The 15,909-nt window shown below is 36.8% G+C and overlaps 1 protein-coding gene and 1 pseudogene across 1 annotated transcript in view; both read left to right on the plus strand.

Moving 5' to 3' along the window:
• DHX29 (DExH-box helicase 29) overlaps window positions 1-14,780 on the plus strand; it is a 47,117-nt gene extending 32,337 nt beyond the window's left edge. Inside the window, exons 18-27 of the mRNA XM_019982739.2 lie at window positions 1,476-1,564; window positions 2,531-2,659; window positions 2,749-2,824; window positions 3,498-3,722; window positions 5,178-5,314; window positions 5,721-5,814; window positions 9,443-9,745; window positions 10,513-10,644; window positions 12,192-12,288; window positions 14,501-14,780. Of these exons, the coding sequence (XP_019838298.2) occupies window positions 1,476-1,564; window positions 2,531-2,659; window positions 2,749-2,824; window positions 3,498-3,722; window positions 5,178-5,314; window positions 5,721-5,814; window positions 9,443-9,745; window positions 10,513-10,644; window positions 12,192-12,288; window positions 14,501-14,556 (1,338 nt within the window). The 3' untranslated portion in view covers window positions 14,557-14,780. The remainder of the gene's footprint in view (window positions 1-1,475; window positions 1,565-2,530; window positions 2,660-2,748; window positions 2,825-3,497; window positions 3,723-5,177; window positions 5,315-5,720; window positions 5,815-9,442; window positions 9,746-10,512; window positions 10,645-12,191; window positions 12,289-14,500) is intronic.
• Window positions 10,651-12,185, plus strand: LOC109574779 (large ribosomal subunit protein eL34-like; annotated as a pseudogene).
• Window positions 14,781-15,909: the final 1,129 nt, after the last annotated feature.

Here is a 15,909-nt window from a genome sequence, read left to right on the forward strand (position 1 = left end):
TGTTAGGTGTTTATATTATGTGTTATCAATAACTTTAGAGGAGTGGTAGGAGAAGGCAATGGCACCCCACTCCAGTACTCTTGCCTGGAAAATCCCATGGATGGAGGAGCCTGGAAGGCTGCAGTCCATGAGGTCGCTGAGAGTCGGACACGACTGAGCGACTTCACTTTCACTTTTCACTTTCATGCACTGGAGAAGGAAATGGCAACCCACTCCAGTGTTCTTGCCTGGAGAATCCCAGGGATGGGGGAACCTGGTGGGCTGCCAGACGTCTATGGTGTCGCACAGAGTCGGACACGACTGAAGCGACTTAGCAGCAGCAGCAGCAGTTTAAAAACATGGCATTATTGTTGCTTTTGAGAAGAAAAAGTCACTACTATTCCTTCAAGAAGAGAACACAAAGGATGTTTGATGTCAGAAGCTACTTAAACCCTGGGAGGATTCTTTTTTTTTGTTCTCTATAATCTATTCATCCCTGATCATTTTTGCAACACAGAGAACATTAGGTTAGGAAACAATCTTAAGGTATTTTCATTGTCTCCTGTCTTCAGGATTCTGAATGAAGAGATACTTGGAAAAAGTTTCTCAGATTCTTGTCCCGAAGCTGCTGCCATGTCTGTGGCCTTTGACAACCTACTCAGCCTTACTTTCTCATCTTTAAAAGGGGTTGAATTAAATTTATGATTTTCTAACTGTGCTCTGAAAAATCCAGGGGTTCATAGGTTATGCTCTGATCTGTAACATTTGGGCTTCTCTGAAAGATTTTGTCTGAAGAAAAGAATTCCACCACCTCTAAACACTTTGATCACCTAGGTCCTATCTAAGTCTTAATAATCTGGGTTCTCTTTCCTAGGATGAAGGATAAGAAAAGCAAGCATTCAGTATTGAGATAGAGTGATAACATAGTGAACTGACCTAGAGTTTCCTAAATGTTTCACCTCCAAAGACTCAACAGAAGAAAAAAACACACACACAAGAAGATGGGCTATTCAGCCATCACCATTAAGAACTTTTGAGCTAGAAAGGGACCTAAGAAATATATTTCTACCTCCTAATTTGAGACCAGAGAGGTAAAATGACTTGCCCAGGTCGCAAAGCTAATAAGTAGCAGAGCCGGGGCAACAACCCACCAGTTCTCCTTACTAAAGAAAGTATTCCCTAATAATTGTAAAGTTTCTGCTGAGCAGTCTCCATTCTCTGACCCACTTTCCCATTCTATGTGTATCATTTTTAAAATGACTGACTAGAATTAAGGGACTAAAAGTATTTCTGTTGGAAATACTTTAATAATTAATGAGGTGATAAAATTAATTAGAGCAAATTTAAGTTACACAGCAATAGCAATTAGATTGTGAATTTTTGTAAAGAATAATTGGAATTCACTTTTTAAAATGCATTGGCTAAACTAAAGAATTTTTAAGTGATGGCACATGGCTGAAAGTTGTTACCTAAATGTTTTGGCTTTGTGTTTTCAGATTGTTTTGGCAACAAATATTGCAGAGACAGGTATCACTATTCCAGATGTTGTATTTGTAATTGATACTGGAAGAACGAAAGAAAATAAGTAAGTTTGCATTTTCCTCCCAAATCAAAACATATTTAACTTGAAAAGGGCTTGGGACTCTTGAATTGTTAGGAGACATCACAGAACCATCCCAGTCAGTACATGTACTGCCAAAACAAGCACTAGATCTCAGAATCACATGGGGAACATCTCAAATGTCCTAATTCTGTCCAAAACAAAAGGTTTCAGAGAAGCTGTAGGGAAGTTTTAAATGTCTGAGAATAAATGTCAAAATTGATGTCATCGGTTTTCCCATAAGTAATATCAGTGTACTGCTACTGATAGGAAAGTGCTAAGAAAACGTTCAGACATAAATACTTATCAGTTAGTTTGTAAAATAAATTGTTTTACAAAAGCATTATTTGTGGGATTATAAAAAAGCATGGGTTTTAGAATCAGAGTTAGATTATAAATCTCTGATCTATAGTCTTGAGCAAGTAATATGACATCAGTTATAATTATCAGTATTCTCCTCATATGTAAGTGGGAAAATTAAAATTTCATAAATTGAAAGTACGTAGTACAGTAATTGGAGCATAGTAGATGACTTTAACTGTTAAATAACTTTAACAGAAAGATTATTGCTTTATAAATGTTTTGATGTTTATATTTAACAAATAAGGGAGATCATCTTTGTGGTCTATTCTAATCTATATACACTGTCCCTAATCTTAGAAAACTTTAGCAATATTTGGAAATGAGTATGACTGTCCAGTACAAAATATACTCCTGATTTTTTTTAACTGTACCTTTAGAGGAAGTGTTTTCAGGGTTGAACTGTATTTTGTGAAAGGTGCTTTGAATTGTGATGTTCACAGCAGAATTTCTCACTTTTTCAAAGAATTCTTATTGCATAATTAATAGGCATTCTAATCTTCAACTTTAGAATCAAATACTTCCCTTTTTGTTTTTAGATTTTGATTTAAGTCGGTTATCTACATATTATCTCCTAAAACATTTTTCTAGGTACCATGAGAGCAGTCAGATGAGTTCTTTGGTTGAAACATTTGTCAGCAAAGCCAGTGCTCTGCAGCGCCAGGGGAGAGCTGGGCGGGTCAGAGATGGCTTCTGTTTCCGCATGTACACAAGAGAAAGGTATGGCATAGCCTGGAGATTAAAAACACACAAACCAGCGTGGCATTTCTGATAATATGTGTTTAGGATTATATTACCTTATTTTTCAGATTTGAAGGCTTTATGGACTATTCTGTCCCTGAAATCTTGCGTGTGCCTTTGGAGGAATTATGTCTTCATATTATGGTAATCCCAAGGGAATTTAGATGAACTTTTGTTCTCCACCCCTTTCTAAGAAAAAAGAAAAAAGAAGACCTAAATTTATCTTACCTTCTGTTGCACTAGATTTTCAAGTATTTTATTTACTCTGCTCTAAGAAATTCCCCCTTCCCCCATATTTTGTAAGTAACTCACTGTGCTTTAAATCTGCCATAGGCACTCATACTTTAAGAAATTAAAATACAGACTCATAGCCCAGAACCTGGTTCTCAACTGGGGATAATATTGCTTACCAGGGAAAGCCTGGAATGTCAGGAGACATTTTTAGTTGTCAGAACTGAGGGGAGAGGGAGACCATGCTATGGACATCTAGTGGGTCAAGACCAGGGATGCTGCTGAACACTCTACAGTGAACAGCACAGTCCCCTAAAACAAAGAATTATCTGGGCCCACTAACAACAGAGCTGGTCTTGAAAAGTCCTGAACTAGACCAAAGGCTTCCTGGTATGAAAGATCTAAAATATCCTTCAGTTCTTAGATTTTTTGGTTCTATAAAAATCAGGAATGAAGAAACTAAAAATATGCAACTGGAAAAATCTCCTCTTTGCTTAAAATTTTACTTAAATTTAGTTCCAGTTTGACCATCTTTTTTTAAATTTTTTCTGATCACATCCAAATTTATCACTTTTTCAATCTGCAGAAATGCAATCTTGGTTCTCCTGAAGATTTCCTCTCCAAAGCTTTAGATCCTCCTCAGCTTCAAGTAATCAGCAATGCAATGAATTTACTCCGAAAAATTGGAGCTTGTGAACTAAACGAGCCTAAACTGACCCCACTGGGCCAGCACCTTGCAGCTCTGCCTGTGAATGTCAAGATTGGCAAGATGCTTATTTTTGGCGCCATTTTTGGCTGCCTGGATCCAGTGGTAAGACAAGCAACACTGCTGCTTCTTCACTGTAAATATCATTTTGCTTGGGGAGGTATTAAGTTGGGAAAAAATTTTTAACTAAATAGAGTGTCTATACTAACATTACAGAGAAGGCAATGGCACCCTACTCCAGTACTCTTGCCTGGAAAATCCCATGGACGGAGGAGCCTGGTAGGCTGCAGTCCATGGGGATGTGAAGGGTCGGGCACGACTGAGCGACTTCCCTTTCACTTTTCACTTTCATGCATTGGAGAAGGACATGGCAACCCACTCCAGTGTTCTTGCCTGGAGAATCCCAGGGACGGAGAAGCCTGGTGGGCTGCCATCTATGGCGTCACTCAGAGTCGGACACGACTGAAGCAACTTAGCAGCAGCAGCAGCATACTAACATTAAAGCCAGAAAATCTGAATGCTTAATGAAAATTTTTGAATATTTAACTTTTTATATTTATATACAAGAAAGTATCTTCACCCATATACTCTTGTGTATTGTGGGTATTATTTTGTAAAAGGGTTTTGGCTTGTAGACTTCTGCTATCAAACATCCCACTTGAAATATTTACTTAATTCTTTCTGTGTGTGTGTGTGTGTGTGTGTGTGTGTGTGTGTGTGTGTGTGTGTGTGTGTGTGTGTGTGTGTGTGTGTATATAGTAGATGATTCATATAGTAGATGGATTCATTGACAGTTTTGAACTCCACACTTTAGAATCAAAACTTCCTTCCCTTTTTCTGGGTTTTCTCTGAGCTAGCAATTACCAGCAATTCTGTTTTCTCAAATTATCTCAGAATTAACAAACTTTTTGCCTCTCTCTGAATCTCTTGCCTGCTTTGCCATTCCAACTTTATCAAGTTGTAGCCTTTTCTGGGACTACAAATAAGGCTGTTTGAAATCAAAATGGGGAGAGTATAACTTACTCTAGTCTTTTTTTTTTCCCCTAGTATCAGAAATATATACCAGAATTGTGTTGAGTCCAAGAAATATCTACTGCCATGATAGTTGATCTGAAAAGCTGCAGCAACAACAAATGGGTTGATATATAGTCCAGATTATTTAAGAATTTAATATTTAAGGAGCATTGTAGGCAATGGAAATTCAGACTCAGAGTCAAGATCTCTGATCTGTGATTAAGGAATTTCTTTTAACTGTGTGACAGACTATCAGTCTCTTGCACAAATACTCATTTTTTAAAATCCTGATTCTGTTGCTATTACTTCCCTGTCTCACAAAGATAATATAAAAGTAAATGATAGATTTTTTAAATTCCATAAAATGAAACTAAAAGTAACTAACTAAAACGAAAATGCTAGCTATTATAGAACACAGTAAATTCAAAAGAAGAAGCATGCAACTTGAAAGTGCAGTTGTTTTATGATTTGCTTTCTATTACAATACAAATCAGCTTTCAGTGTGTACCTCTTTAAGGTTAAATTTTTTTGTTTATTTATGGGCAGGCAACATTAGCTGCAGTTATGACAGAGAAGTCTCCTTTTATCACACCAATTGGTCGAAAAGATGAAGCAGATCTTGCAAAATCAGCCTTGGCCATGGCAGATTCAGATCATCTGACGATCTACAATGCATACCTGGGGTAAAGAAATAATCTGGGTTTTGTCAGTAGGTCAAACCTGGAGGTATTAACTATTTAAAAAATTTATCTTTGACTTTTATTAAAAGATACATTTAAGGTTTAAATTTAGTATTAGTTACTTCATCTGTCAGGTATAATTATTTTAGAGATTTGTATTTTTATAATCCTAAACTTTAAGAACAATGTACTTTGTATTACTATGTGTATATTACCTTATATTTGAAGTTATTAATTTACTGTTATACATAAGCAAAAAATACCTGTATTGTAGTTGAAATTGGCTAGCTCTTAAAACAGGCAAGGCCCTTCCTCATTTTACATGATTATAATATAATTAAAGCTATGGTTAGTACCTCTGAAAGTGAGAGTTTGGAAACATTAAACTTTGGTCATTTTTCTTACGTAGATGGAAAAAAGCACGGCAGGAAGGAGGCTATCGTTCTGAAATAGCATATTGCCGGAAGAACTTTCTTAATAGAACATCACTGTTAACCCTAGAGGTAAGTCTTAATGCAGCTGTCTTAATTTAGGGTCATATGGTGGACCAGTGGGATTATGTTGGGAAAAGAAATGCCTAGGATAGTGCTTGACACATAGTGTTTAATAAACATTTGCTAAATTAATAAATTTGTGATTTTTTTGTTTTGTTTACCACAACAGGTAACCTGTATTACATGGTTATTCAAAATAGTATTTAACAGGGACTTCCTTGGCTGTTCAGTGGTTCAAACTTTGCTTCCAAAATAGTGTTTAACAATCATATTATATTCAGGAAGTGGTCAAAGATGCAATATGATTTCATAGAAATAACTAGTTTGGGAATTAGGATAGTTGTCTATTCAACAGCTCAAGCTTGGAGAAGGTTAATTTAGTCTCAGTTTCTCATTTTAAAAAAAGAAATTGAATTGGGGATATGCTACAGTTTTTCTCAGCTCTGAAAATCAGTTGTTACTTTGAATTATCATGGAAATTTTCAACTATACATAAACGTGACAATAGTATAGTGAACTCCTGTGTACTTACTTCACACTTCATAGTTATCAACATGTGCTCAGTCTTGTTTTACTTATACTCCCCTTAATCCACTCTCTGCCCTCTAGATGATCTTGAAGCAAATCCCAGATGTCAGGTTGTTATATATCTCTGAAGTATAGGACTTGTTTTTTTCTTTAGCATTATCATGCCTTGAAAAATAATTCCTTTATATCGTCAACTATACAGTGTGTAAATATCACTGATTTTTCATATTTTTTTTTTTTACAGCTAGTTCAAATCATGATCCACACAAGGTCCACACGTTAAAATCGGTTGATACGTCTCAAGTGTAGTACAGCATTTAAAGGGAAATGGTGTTTAGAGCAGACGTGCTATAAAAGCATTCAGAAAATAAACTTAACCTCTCAAATAATTCCCCTATTCTATGCTCATATTTTAAAAGGTTGTCTGGCTTGGGTTCAAGATATGGAGAGATAAGCAACGCTCCTTTGTCTGCACTCCACTTCCTCCAGACCTTCAAGTTGCCCCCCACTCCCTTCCTTCTATCAGCCTTGTCTTCACCTCCCCTAGGCTACAGGGTTTTCAGTTCTTTACCAGTCTGGTGGTATTATAGCAACTGTCTGTCTGATTTTTCTTCTCCTGGAATTGAAGTCCCTTAAGTCCCAAACCAGAAAACTCAAGGAAATCCTAAATGTAAACTTCATCTTTTAATCACTTGTATCCTGTCTACTTTAAAAATGCTCATCCTTGCGAGACAGCAAAAGAGACACAGATATAAAGAACAGACTTTTGGACTCTGTGGGAGAAGGCAAGGGTGGGATGATTTGAGAGAATAGCGTTGAAACATGTATATTATCATATGTGAAATAGATCGCCAGTCCAGGCTTGATGCATGAGACAGGGCGCTCAGGGCTGGTACACCAGGATGACCCTTAGGGATGGGATGGGGAGGGAGGTAGGAGGGAGGGTCAGGATGGGGAACACATGTACACCCATGGCTGATTCATGTGAATATATGGCAAAAACCACCACAATATTGTGAAGTAATTCAGTTCAGTTCAGTTCAGTCGCTCAGTCGTGTCTGACTCTTTGCGACCCCATGAACTGCAGCACTGCGGCACACCAGGCCTCCCTGTCCATCACCAACTCCCAGAGTCCACCCAAACCCATGTAAAGTAATTAGCCTCCAATTTAAAAAAAAAGGCAAAAAAAAAAAATTGGATTTTTTAAAGAAAATACTCATCCTCCCTGTGGTATTTTAGCTGATTGGCATTACTAAAGGTAGAAAAAGATTTTAAGCAATAAGTTTAGATGGTTGCCATTAATAAACATGGTCAGAGTTCTTCAGGAAATTGTTTCCCAGAGACAAGTGAAGAAGGTTCTCGCAGTCTAGGATCAGAGTCCTCTGTAGTTCTTCCTCAGTGTCTCTATGAGCCCATCCTTATTGAGTAAAACTATTGAAAGCAGAGCTACTGTTAAAGTAGATATACTGAATGAAAATGCATTCAGGCACATTTTTATTGCTTTCACTTATTAGACATTCGTATGTTAATTGAAATATGGTTGATTTATAATATAATAGGCATACAGCACAGTGATTCAATAATTTTCTAGATTATACTGCATTAGAAGTGATTGTAAAATACTGACTATAATTCCTGTGATGTACAATATATCCTAGTTGCCTGTCTGTTTTATACAGACTGGTGTGTGCCGCTTAATTCCATATCCCTGTCTTGCTCCTCCCCCTTTGCCTTTCTCCAGTGGTGCCACTTGTTTGTTCTATCTGTGCGGCCGTTTCTGTTTTGCTGTATGCGTTTGTTTATTTCAGGTCCCACAGTTCAGTGATAGCACACAGTGTTTGTCTTTCTCTGCCTCACTTCACTAGCATACTGTCAGTCCATCACCGTTGCTGCAAGTGGCAGGTTTTTTTTTCATTTTTACTAAAGTTTTATTATATATTTATGGAACTTGAGGAACAGTAATATATTAAAACATTTCCTCAAAGTATTGGCTGTGTTAAACTGAAAATAAACTGATACGTTAATGAAATGCCTAAAGAGTTTGCTAAACTAATAAAGTATTATTTATTCAAAGAATAATGCACAAGGACTTCCCTGGCAGTCCAGTGGTCGGCATTCTGTGCTTCCAATGCAGGGGGTCATGGATTTGATCCCTGGTCAGGGAACTAAGATCCCACATTCCATGAGATGTGGCCAAAAAAGTATAAAAAAAAAAAAAACAAAACAAGAACGCACAGAGATATATACTTCATGCTGCTGGTTTTACTTAGTAATATGATGGATTAGGAAAATATTTGACAAATGTTAATATAATAAGGTTAGAAATGAAACATTTTAGCATGCCAAATTCCGCAAGTTTTTTTTAATTGGCATGTAGTTGGTTTATAATATTAATTTCAGGTATATACATAGTGATTCACAAATTTTAAAGATGATAGTCCGTTATGGTTAACTGCAGAATATTGGGTTTTATTGGGTATATTCCATGTGCTGGCAACATATCCTTGTAACTTAATTATTTTACACATAGTAGATTGTACCTCTCAGCCACCTATCCCTACCTTGCCCCTCGCTCCTTCCCTCTCCCTACTGGTGGCCACTAATGTGTTCTCTATGTTTGTGTTTCTTTTTTGTGTTATATTCACTAATTTTATTTTTTTTAGAGTCCACATATAAGTGATAACATATAGTATTTTTCTTTGTCTGTCTGACTTATTTCACTTAGCATAATGCCCTCCAGGTCCATCTACTTTGTAGCAAAAGGCAAAAATTCATTCTTTTTGTGCTGAATAATATCCCATTGTGTGTGTGTGTGTGTGTATTATCATCTTTCTCCATTTGTCTGTTGATGGACATTTGGGTTTCTTTCATGTCTTGGCTATTGTAAACATCTGTGAACATTGGAGTTCATGTATCTTTTTGAATTAGTGTTTTCATTTTTTTCTGGATATATGCCCGGGATTGAGATTGCTAGATCATGTGGTAATTCTCTTTTTAGCTTTTTGGAATCCTGTCCATTTTGATAGGAAACAGTAATATAAAGTACAAGGTTATTTGGCACCTTCTTTAACTGATTATGATCGTGTCTCTTTTTAACAAACCAATCTAGGATGTAAAGCAGGAGTTAATCAAGTTGGTTAAAGCAGCAGGATTTTTATCATCTACAACTTCTAATAGCTTCGAAGGAAACAGAGCCACACAGACCCTTTCCTTCCAAGAAATTGCCCTTCTTAAAGCTGTACTTACTGCTGGACTGTATGACAATGTGGGAAAGATAATCTACACAAAATCAGTTGATATTACAGAAAAATTGGCTTGCATTGTGGAGACAGCCCAAGGCAAAGCACAAGTACATCCATCCTCAGTTAATCGAGATTTGCAGATTTATGGATGGCTTTTATACCAGGAGAAGGTAAAGTGCTCATTCTTAAATTCCAGTATTCGGGACATTATTCTAGAAGTCAGTCATAACAAATTTGGATGCCTACCAAATAGTATATTTGGTTCTTAAACTGAGCTGTTCATGTTTGTTCATATTTGAAATCAAGATGTTCATGGTTTCTCAACAAAAATATAAACATGTCTTTTTTCTACATCTCCAAATAAGGGGGATATGGAATGGGATAGAACTAAACGTGATGTTACAGCAGTCTGAGACACAATGCAACCTAAGATGACTTAATAGCAAATATTTGTAGATTAAAACAGTCAACCTTTTGAATCATAGCCCATTAAATTAATAAAGATCCATAATTTCAAGCACTGGCTTGAGTAAATCCCAGCTGTCAGCAAACTTAAATATGTAAAACATGACAAATTCCTGACTAATGGTCATTGCTAAACCTTGCTGTAGAAACCAGGCACTTTGAAACTTAATCATAATTTTATCTTTCCACTAATTATTTAACAGTATTAGCATAACACTACTTTTTCATACTTTATGTTCAAGGTATACAATTCAGCCTTACAATTAATGTTTGAAATCCTTTTAATAGTATAAATACACAGGTGGTGACTGTGATTATTATAAAAGAAATTGTGCAACATAATGTAGACATGTAGCTTTATAAAACAATTTAAAATAGTAGCAAATTATAGAAAAATGCTTACATGAAACAGAAAATGAATTTTTTATTTTTTTAGGCTATGAAGTGTCTTTTTTGTTTTTTTTTAATACAGATACGATATGCCCGAGTGTATTTGAGGGAAACTACCCTAATAACCCCTTTTCCAGTTTTACTTTTTGGTGGTGATATAGAAGTTCAGCATCGGGAACGCCTTATCTCTGTTGATGGCTGGATCTATTTTCAGGTACATGCTACAACTGATCTTAAAATTTTACTGCCAATACCATTGAGATAGATTTTTTTTTTCTTTTTTTTTTTTATTGGAGTTTGCATAATTTCTTCCTATGGTTTGACTTAAATAGAAGACGTCCATATTTTATCTTGCCTGTATGGTTTTAAACCTGCTTAATTTTAAAATCAAACTATATTCCTAATTGCATATTGCATTTATTGTCAGTAATAATGATTTGCCATGTGGTGGACTTCAGTAGTTAATTTTACATGGATCATCCTAATTTAATACCCTAACAACCTTGTTAGATGATTTCTTTCTATTGACGAGGCACTTAAGCTGAGTTAGAGTTAAATAGCTTACATGGATTGTTAATGGTAGAGCAAGGTTTAAACCTAGAACTATATGATCCTCAGACTTGTGCTCCTTCTGCTATATCATGCCACCTATAAAAAGACACATTCATTTAATTCATACTGTTAAAATTCTCCTCTGGAAAAATTAGACCAACCAGTGTGCTACCAACAATAAGTTTATGTCTCTATAACTTATCAACATTGACCACTTTAAGCAAATCTAATACATTCTGCTCTGATATACCATGATAGCTGTTTGTCTAAGACTGGAGATGTAAATTTTAAAGGCAGTTTAAAAAATATGTGCACTTCTCACAAAGAGGGGGAGATGGTGATAGTGTTCTGTAACTGGATTGTGGTGATGGCTGTACAACTCTATAAGTTCATTAAAAATCATTGAGTTGTACACAGTAAATTTTTATGATCTGTAAATTATTCCTTAGTAAAGCTATTTTAAAAATTACATTTTAAAACCTGTAGTCCTCTTTCTTCCTCTTCCGGGGACGATATCTAGAGGTATTCAGGATGGTCCAGTGTCTGACCTACCGTCGGAGGCCGTCCTACAATACAGCCTCTAACAAAACCAGGCTGTCCCAAATCCCTGGTAATGGTATTGTTTGCCTTTATACCGAGAAGGTTGGGAAAGCACCAGAATCCACATGTGGGCCGTGCCCAGGCCGATTTCAAGGAGTTCATGCTGTGAGACCTGAAGTTCTTATGAGGTTGTCTAAAATGAAAAAACACAATCAGCTGGGCCTATGATGGTTCTATATGTGCTAAATGTGTCCACGACAGGATAAGCGTGCTTTCCTTATCGAGGAGCAGAAGATCGTTGTGAAATTGTTGAAAGTACAAGCACAGAGTCAGAAAGCTAATTAAAAAATGAAGCATTTTTGAGCAATAAAATCAAAAAGCACAAAAACGAAACTGTAGTCTTCACTCCCATAGAGTTGATACAAGAGAAGAAAACAATTGCAAAATGGTTGCTATACTCTGGAAAGAGGTATCAAGTTTATGGGTACTTAATAAGGAAATTGAAGTTTATGTCTCTTAGCTGCAGAAGGTAGTTTATTTTTCCCATAACATTTTATATTTAAGTCAATATGTGTTAAAGCACATTGTAAGGCATATATGCTTACCTTGATTTTTTCTAAACGCATTCACACTCCTGGGATTAATGTTCAATTTGTCATCTCTCAACAGGCACCTGTTAAGATAGCTGTCATTTTCAAGCAGCTACGAGTTCTCATTGATTCTGTTTTAAGAAAAAAACTTGAAAACCCTAAGATGTCTCTTGAAAGTAAGTGTCTGACTCTAAGAAAGAGAAACTTTCTCTGAGGTTCTCAATATGTTTTCTCTACCAGTCTCCCAAATGTAGAGCTGTTAGTCTGTAATCCTTCAACAGAAATCTGCAGGGGACACCTGAGTTGCCACTTAGTCTGGTATGTGCTTTGCTGTGCTTAGTCACTCAGTCGTGTCTGACTCTCTGCAACCCCGTAGACTGTAACCCACCAGGTTGCTCTGTCCATGGGGATTCTCCAGGCAAGAACATTGGAGTGGGTTGCCATGCCCTCCTCCAGGGTAGTCTGGTATAGTGTTTCCCAGACTTGCCAAATCATCAGAGTTATCCTGGCAGCTGTTAAATATGTATAAATATGGTCCAAAGACCTACCTCAGGCATACTGAATCTCCTCTATGGGAGAAGCCTATGGCCATATTGCTGTTTTATAATCCTTTCATCTGTAACACTTCCCCTGTACTACCATCCCCATTTTTAAATGCAATTATTTTTAATAAACTAGGTTGTTTTTCTGGTAGAATTTCTTACATTTAGGATTTGGGCAGTTGCATCTTCATGCTTTGATTTAATGTTTCTCTGTTCCCTATATTTTCTGCAAACATGGGTTTGATCCCTCGGTCGGGAAGATCCCCTGGAGAAGGGCATGGCAGCCCCCTTCAGTCTTCTTGCCTGGAAAATTCCATGGACAGAGGAGCTTAGTGGGCTACAGTCCATGGGGTCATAAAGAGTTGGACATGACTGAGCAACTAACATACATACACATTCTCTATATTTCCTGAAAACTAGTAGTATATCTAATGACTTGATTAGAATCTGGTTTTTAGGAAAAGAATATTTTTTGGTTGGTGCTATATCCTTCCCATTTCATCACATCAGTTTCATTTTCTTGTTTTTAATGATAAGAATTGATCAATTTGTTCAATGTGATTATATTTAACAAATATCCCAATTAATTCTAGTAGGTAGGCAAGTTGGGGAGCTGCTGGTCTAGTGCTACTGCCCTGAAGTCTCACACTTTATTAATTTCCATAACTGAAGGTGAATGAATAAGCATTTAACTGTGTTAGTTTTCCTGTACTGCTGGAAACTTAAATCAGGTCTTGACATATTAAGAGAAGTGGGCTCTTCCCTTGAGGAACTCTGTGCACTACAAAACAGCCTAAAACAACAACAACAAAAAATACATTATATTAAGGACAGGTTGAACCTCAACTTTTAAATAAAGAAAAATCAATTTTAAAATGCTTTCAATGTTTATCTTTGCCATAACAGGAAAAGTGGAACCTGCCCTCTGATGAGGCATGTATTTTTGACTTCTGGGAGGATGAAGTACATTAGTGTCCTCTCTTTCTGGACTTTAGAGTAAGAGAAGTTGGGATCTAAGGGACACCAAGCTTTTGAAAAAGAAATAACTGAAGTTGCTCTTGTATTTTCTACTATACTGTTCCTCAGACTGAAAATCATAGTTCTTTCTAGACCTGTCATGTTCGCCTTGCAGCCAGTGAACTTTCTTCCCTCACTCCTTTTTATTTAATGCCACTATAGCCTCCAAGAGCCTGAGTGTCAGGCCATGGGCCCAGTTATCAGACTTCTCCATTGCAGTCATTGAAACGTAGACCATTTTCTTATTGAAGTGTCTAATAAGATAAGAATTTCAGTCTTGGAGTCCTGATAATTACAACTATTCAGAAAGTAGTTATGAAGTCACAATATCAGACCAACTGATTAAAAGCAGAGGCAGCTGTGAAAACCTCTAACAAATAACGTAGCCCCTGTTTAGTCTGTTTGTCCAATTAATTGGTGTTTGATTCCCTTGTTATGTAGAGCGGTCTGTCACTTTGCCATCCACACTTCTCCTAGCGCACTTCCCTGGTAAATTTTTTGTTTCCTTTGAACTATACATGGAAAAACAGATAAAGAGTGCTTTATTCCTTGCCCATACTGTTGGCATCCCGGCTAATTCTGAAGTGCATGGATGAGTCAAAAAGTAGACTTGAACTAGGTGAAAAAGTTAGGAAATACACTGTCTGAATAGAATTTTTAAGAAATAATAGAGGCATCTCTAGTTTTATAAGTGAATATTGCTGGTGTTAACTCTGTATTCTAATTTAAAAGAATCTTTTAATGAAGTATACCTGTGGTTTACATGTGTATACACTGAAAAATTAGTCAGTGATGAATTTATTCATTGGTTTTTTCTTCTTCCATCCAGATGACAAGATTCTCCAGATCATTACTGAATTGATAAAAACAGAGAATAATAATTGAAACTGCAATTCATGATCCACTGCTTTGAAGAGAGTCATGAAATTATGTGAAAATGGACCATCCCATTAAGTATTTCAGTACTTAAATGTTGGTACTAGTCATATAATGTAAAGGTGGTGGAAAAAAGCACATACTTTAAACGTGTAATTTTCTAATTTCTTTTTAATGATAGCTATTCTCAGTGTATTTGCCACTACATTTACAATAAATTCTTTGGTATCATCCATGTGGTATTCATCATCATATGCCTTACGGGCAAAGCCTGTGTCTGTAGTATCGTAACCTACTACTGTGATTCCCTGTGGACCCACCTCATCCTCTTATCAGTCCTTGATGTCTAGAGAGTTCAAACCTTGAGGAGGAAAAGGTCTAAAGGTCTTTCTCCCAGAGGAGAAAATGAGCTCCAAAACCAGTGGTAATTAAATTTTCACAAAAACATACAACTTGAGTTGTTTAATACTTGATAGGAAAAGTCAAAATCTAAATAAGGTATACATTATTAATAGATGCCATCTGTATCAGTAGCATTCACTAAAGCACAGACAGAGTACTGTAGGAGGATAGGCAGCAATGGATAATGCTACAGTCAACACAGGTGACACCATTTGCACCATTTTCCTCAGTCATAAGCTTTGATATCACTGCTCTTGAATCTTTTTTGTACCGATAATAGAATTGATAAGGTCAGTAACTTTAAGACACTAAAGCATACTTAGATATTTTTCAGTGGTTTTCTTTGTTTCACTTACGATTTTTGAAACTCCGTCTTGATTATGTTGAGGAATTTTCCATTTTCTGTGAAGATTGTTTCAGATCAGTTCAGTTCAGTCACTCAGTTGTGTCCGACTCCTTGCGACCCCATGAATCAGCACGCCAGGCCTCCCTGTCCATCACCAACTCCTGGACTTCACTCAAACTCATGTCCATCGAGTCAGTGATGTTATCCAGCCATCTCATCCTCTGTCGTCCCCTTCTCCTGCCCCCAATCCCTCCCAGCATTGGGGTCTTTTCCACTGAGTCAACTCTTCCCATGAGGTGGCCAAAGTATTGGAGTTTCAGCTTCAGCATCAGTCCTTCCAATGAACACCCAGGACTAATCTCCTTTAGAATGGACTGACTGGATCTCCTTGCAGTCCAAGGGACTCTCAAGAGTCTTCTCCAACACCACAGTGCAAAAGCATCAATTCTTTGGCGCTCAGCCTTCTTCACAGTCCAACTCTCACATCCATACATGACCACAGGAAAAACAGCCTTGACTAGACGAACCTTTGTTGGCAAAGTAATGTCTCTGCTTTTCAATATGCTATCTAGGTTGGTCATAACTTTCCTTCCAAGGAGTAAGCGTCTTTTAAT

The sequence above is a fragment of the Bos indicus genome, chromosome 20 (genome assembly GCF_029378745.1).
Source record: "Bos indicus isolate NIAB-ARS_2022 breed Sahiwal x Tharparkar chromosome 20, NIAB-ARS_B.indTharparkar_mat_pri_1.0, whole genome shotgun sequence".
NCBI classification, from domain to species: domain Eukaryota; kingdom Metazoa; phylum Chordata; class Mammalia; order Artiodactyla; family Bovidae; genus Bos; species Bos indicus.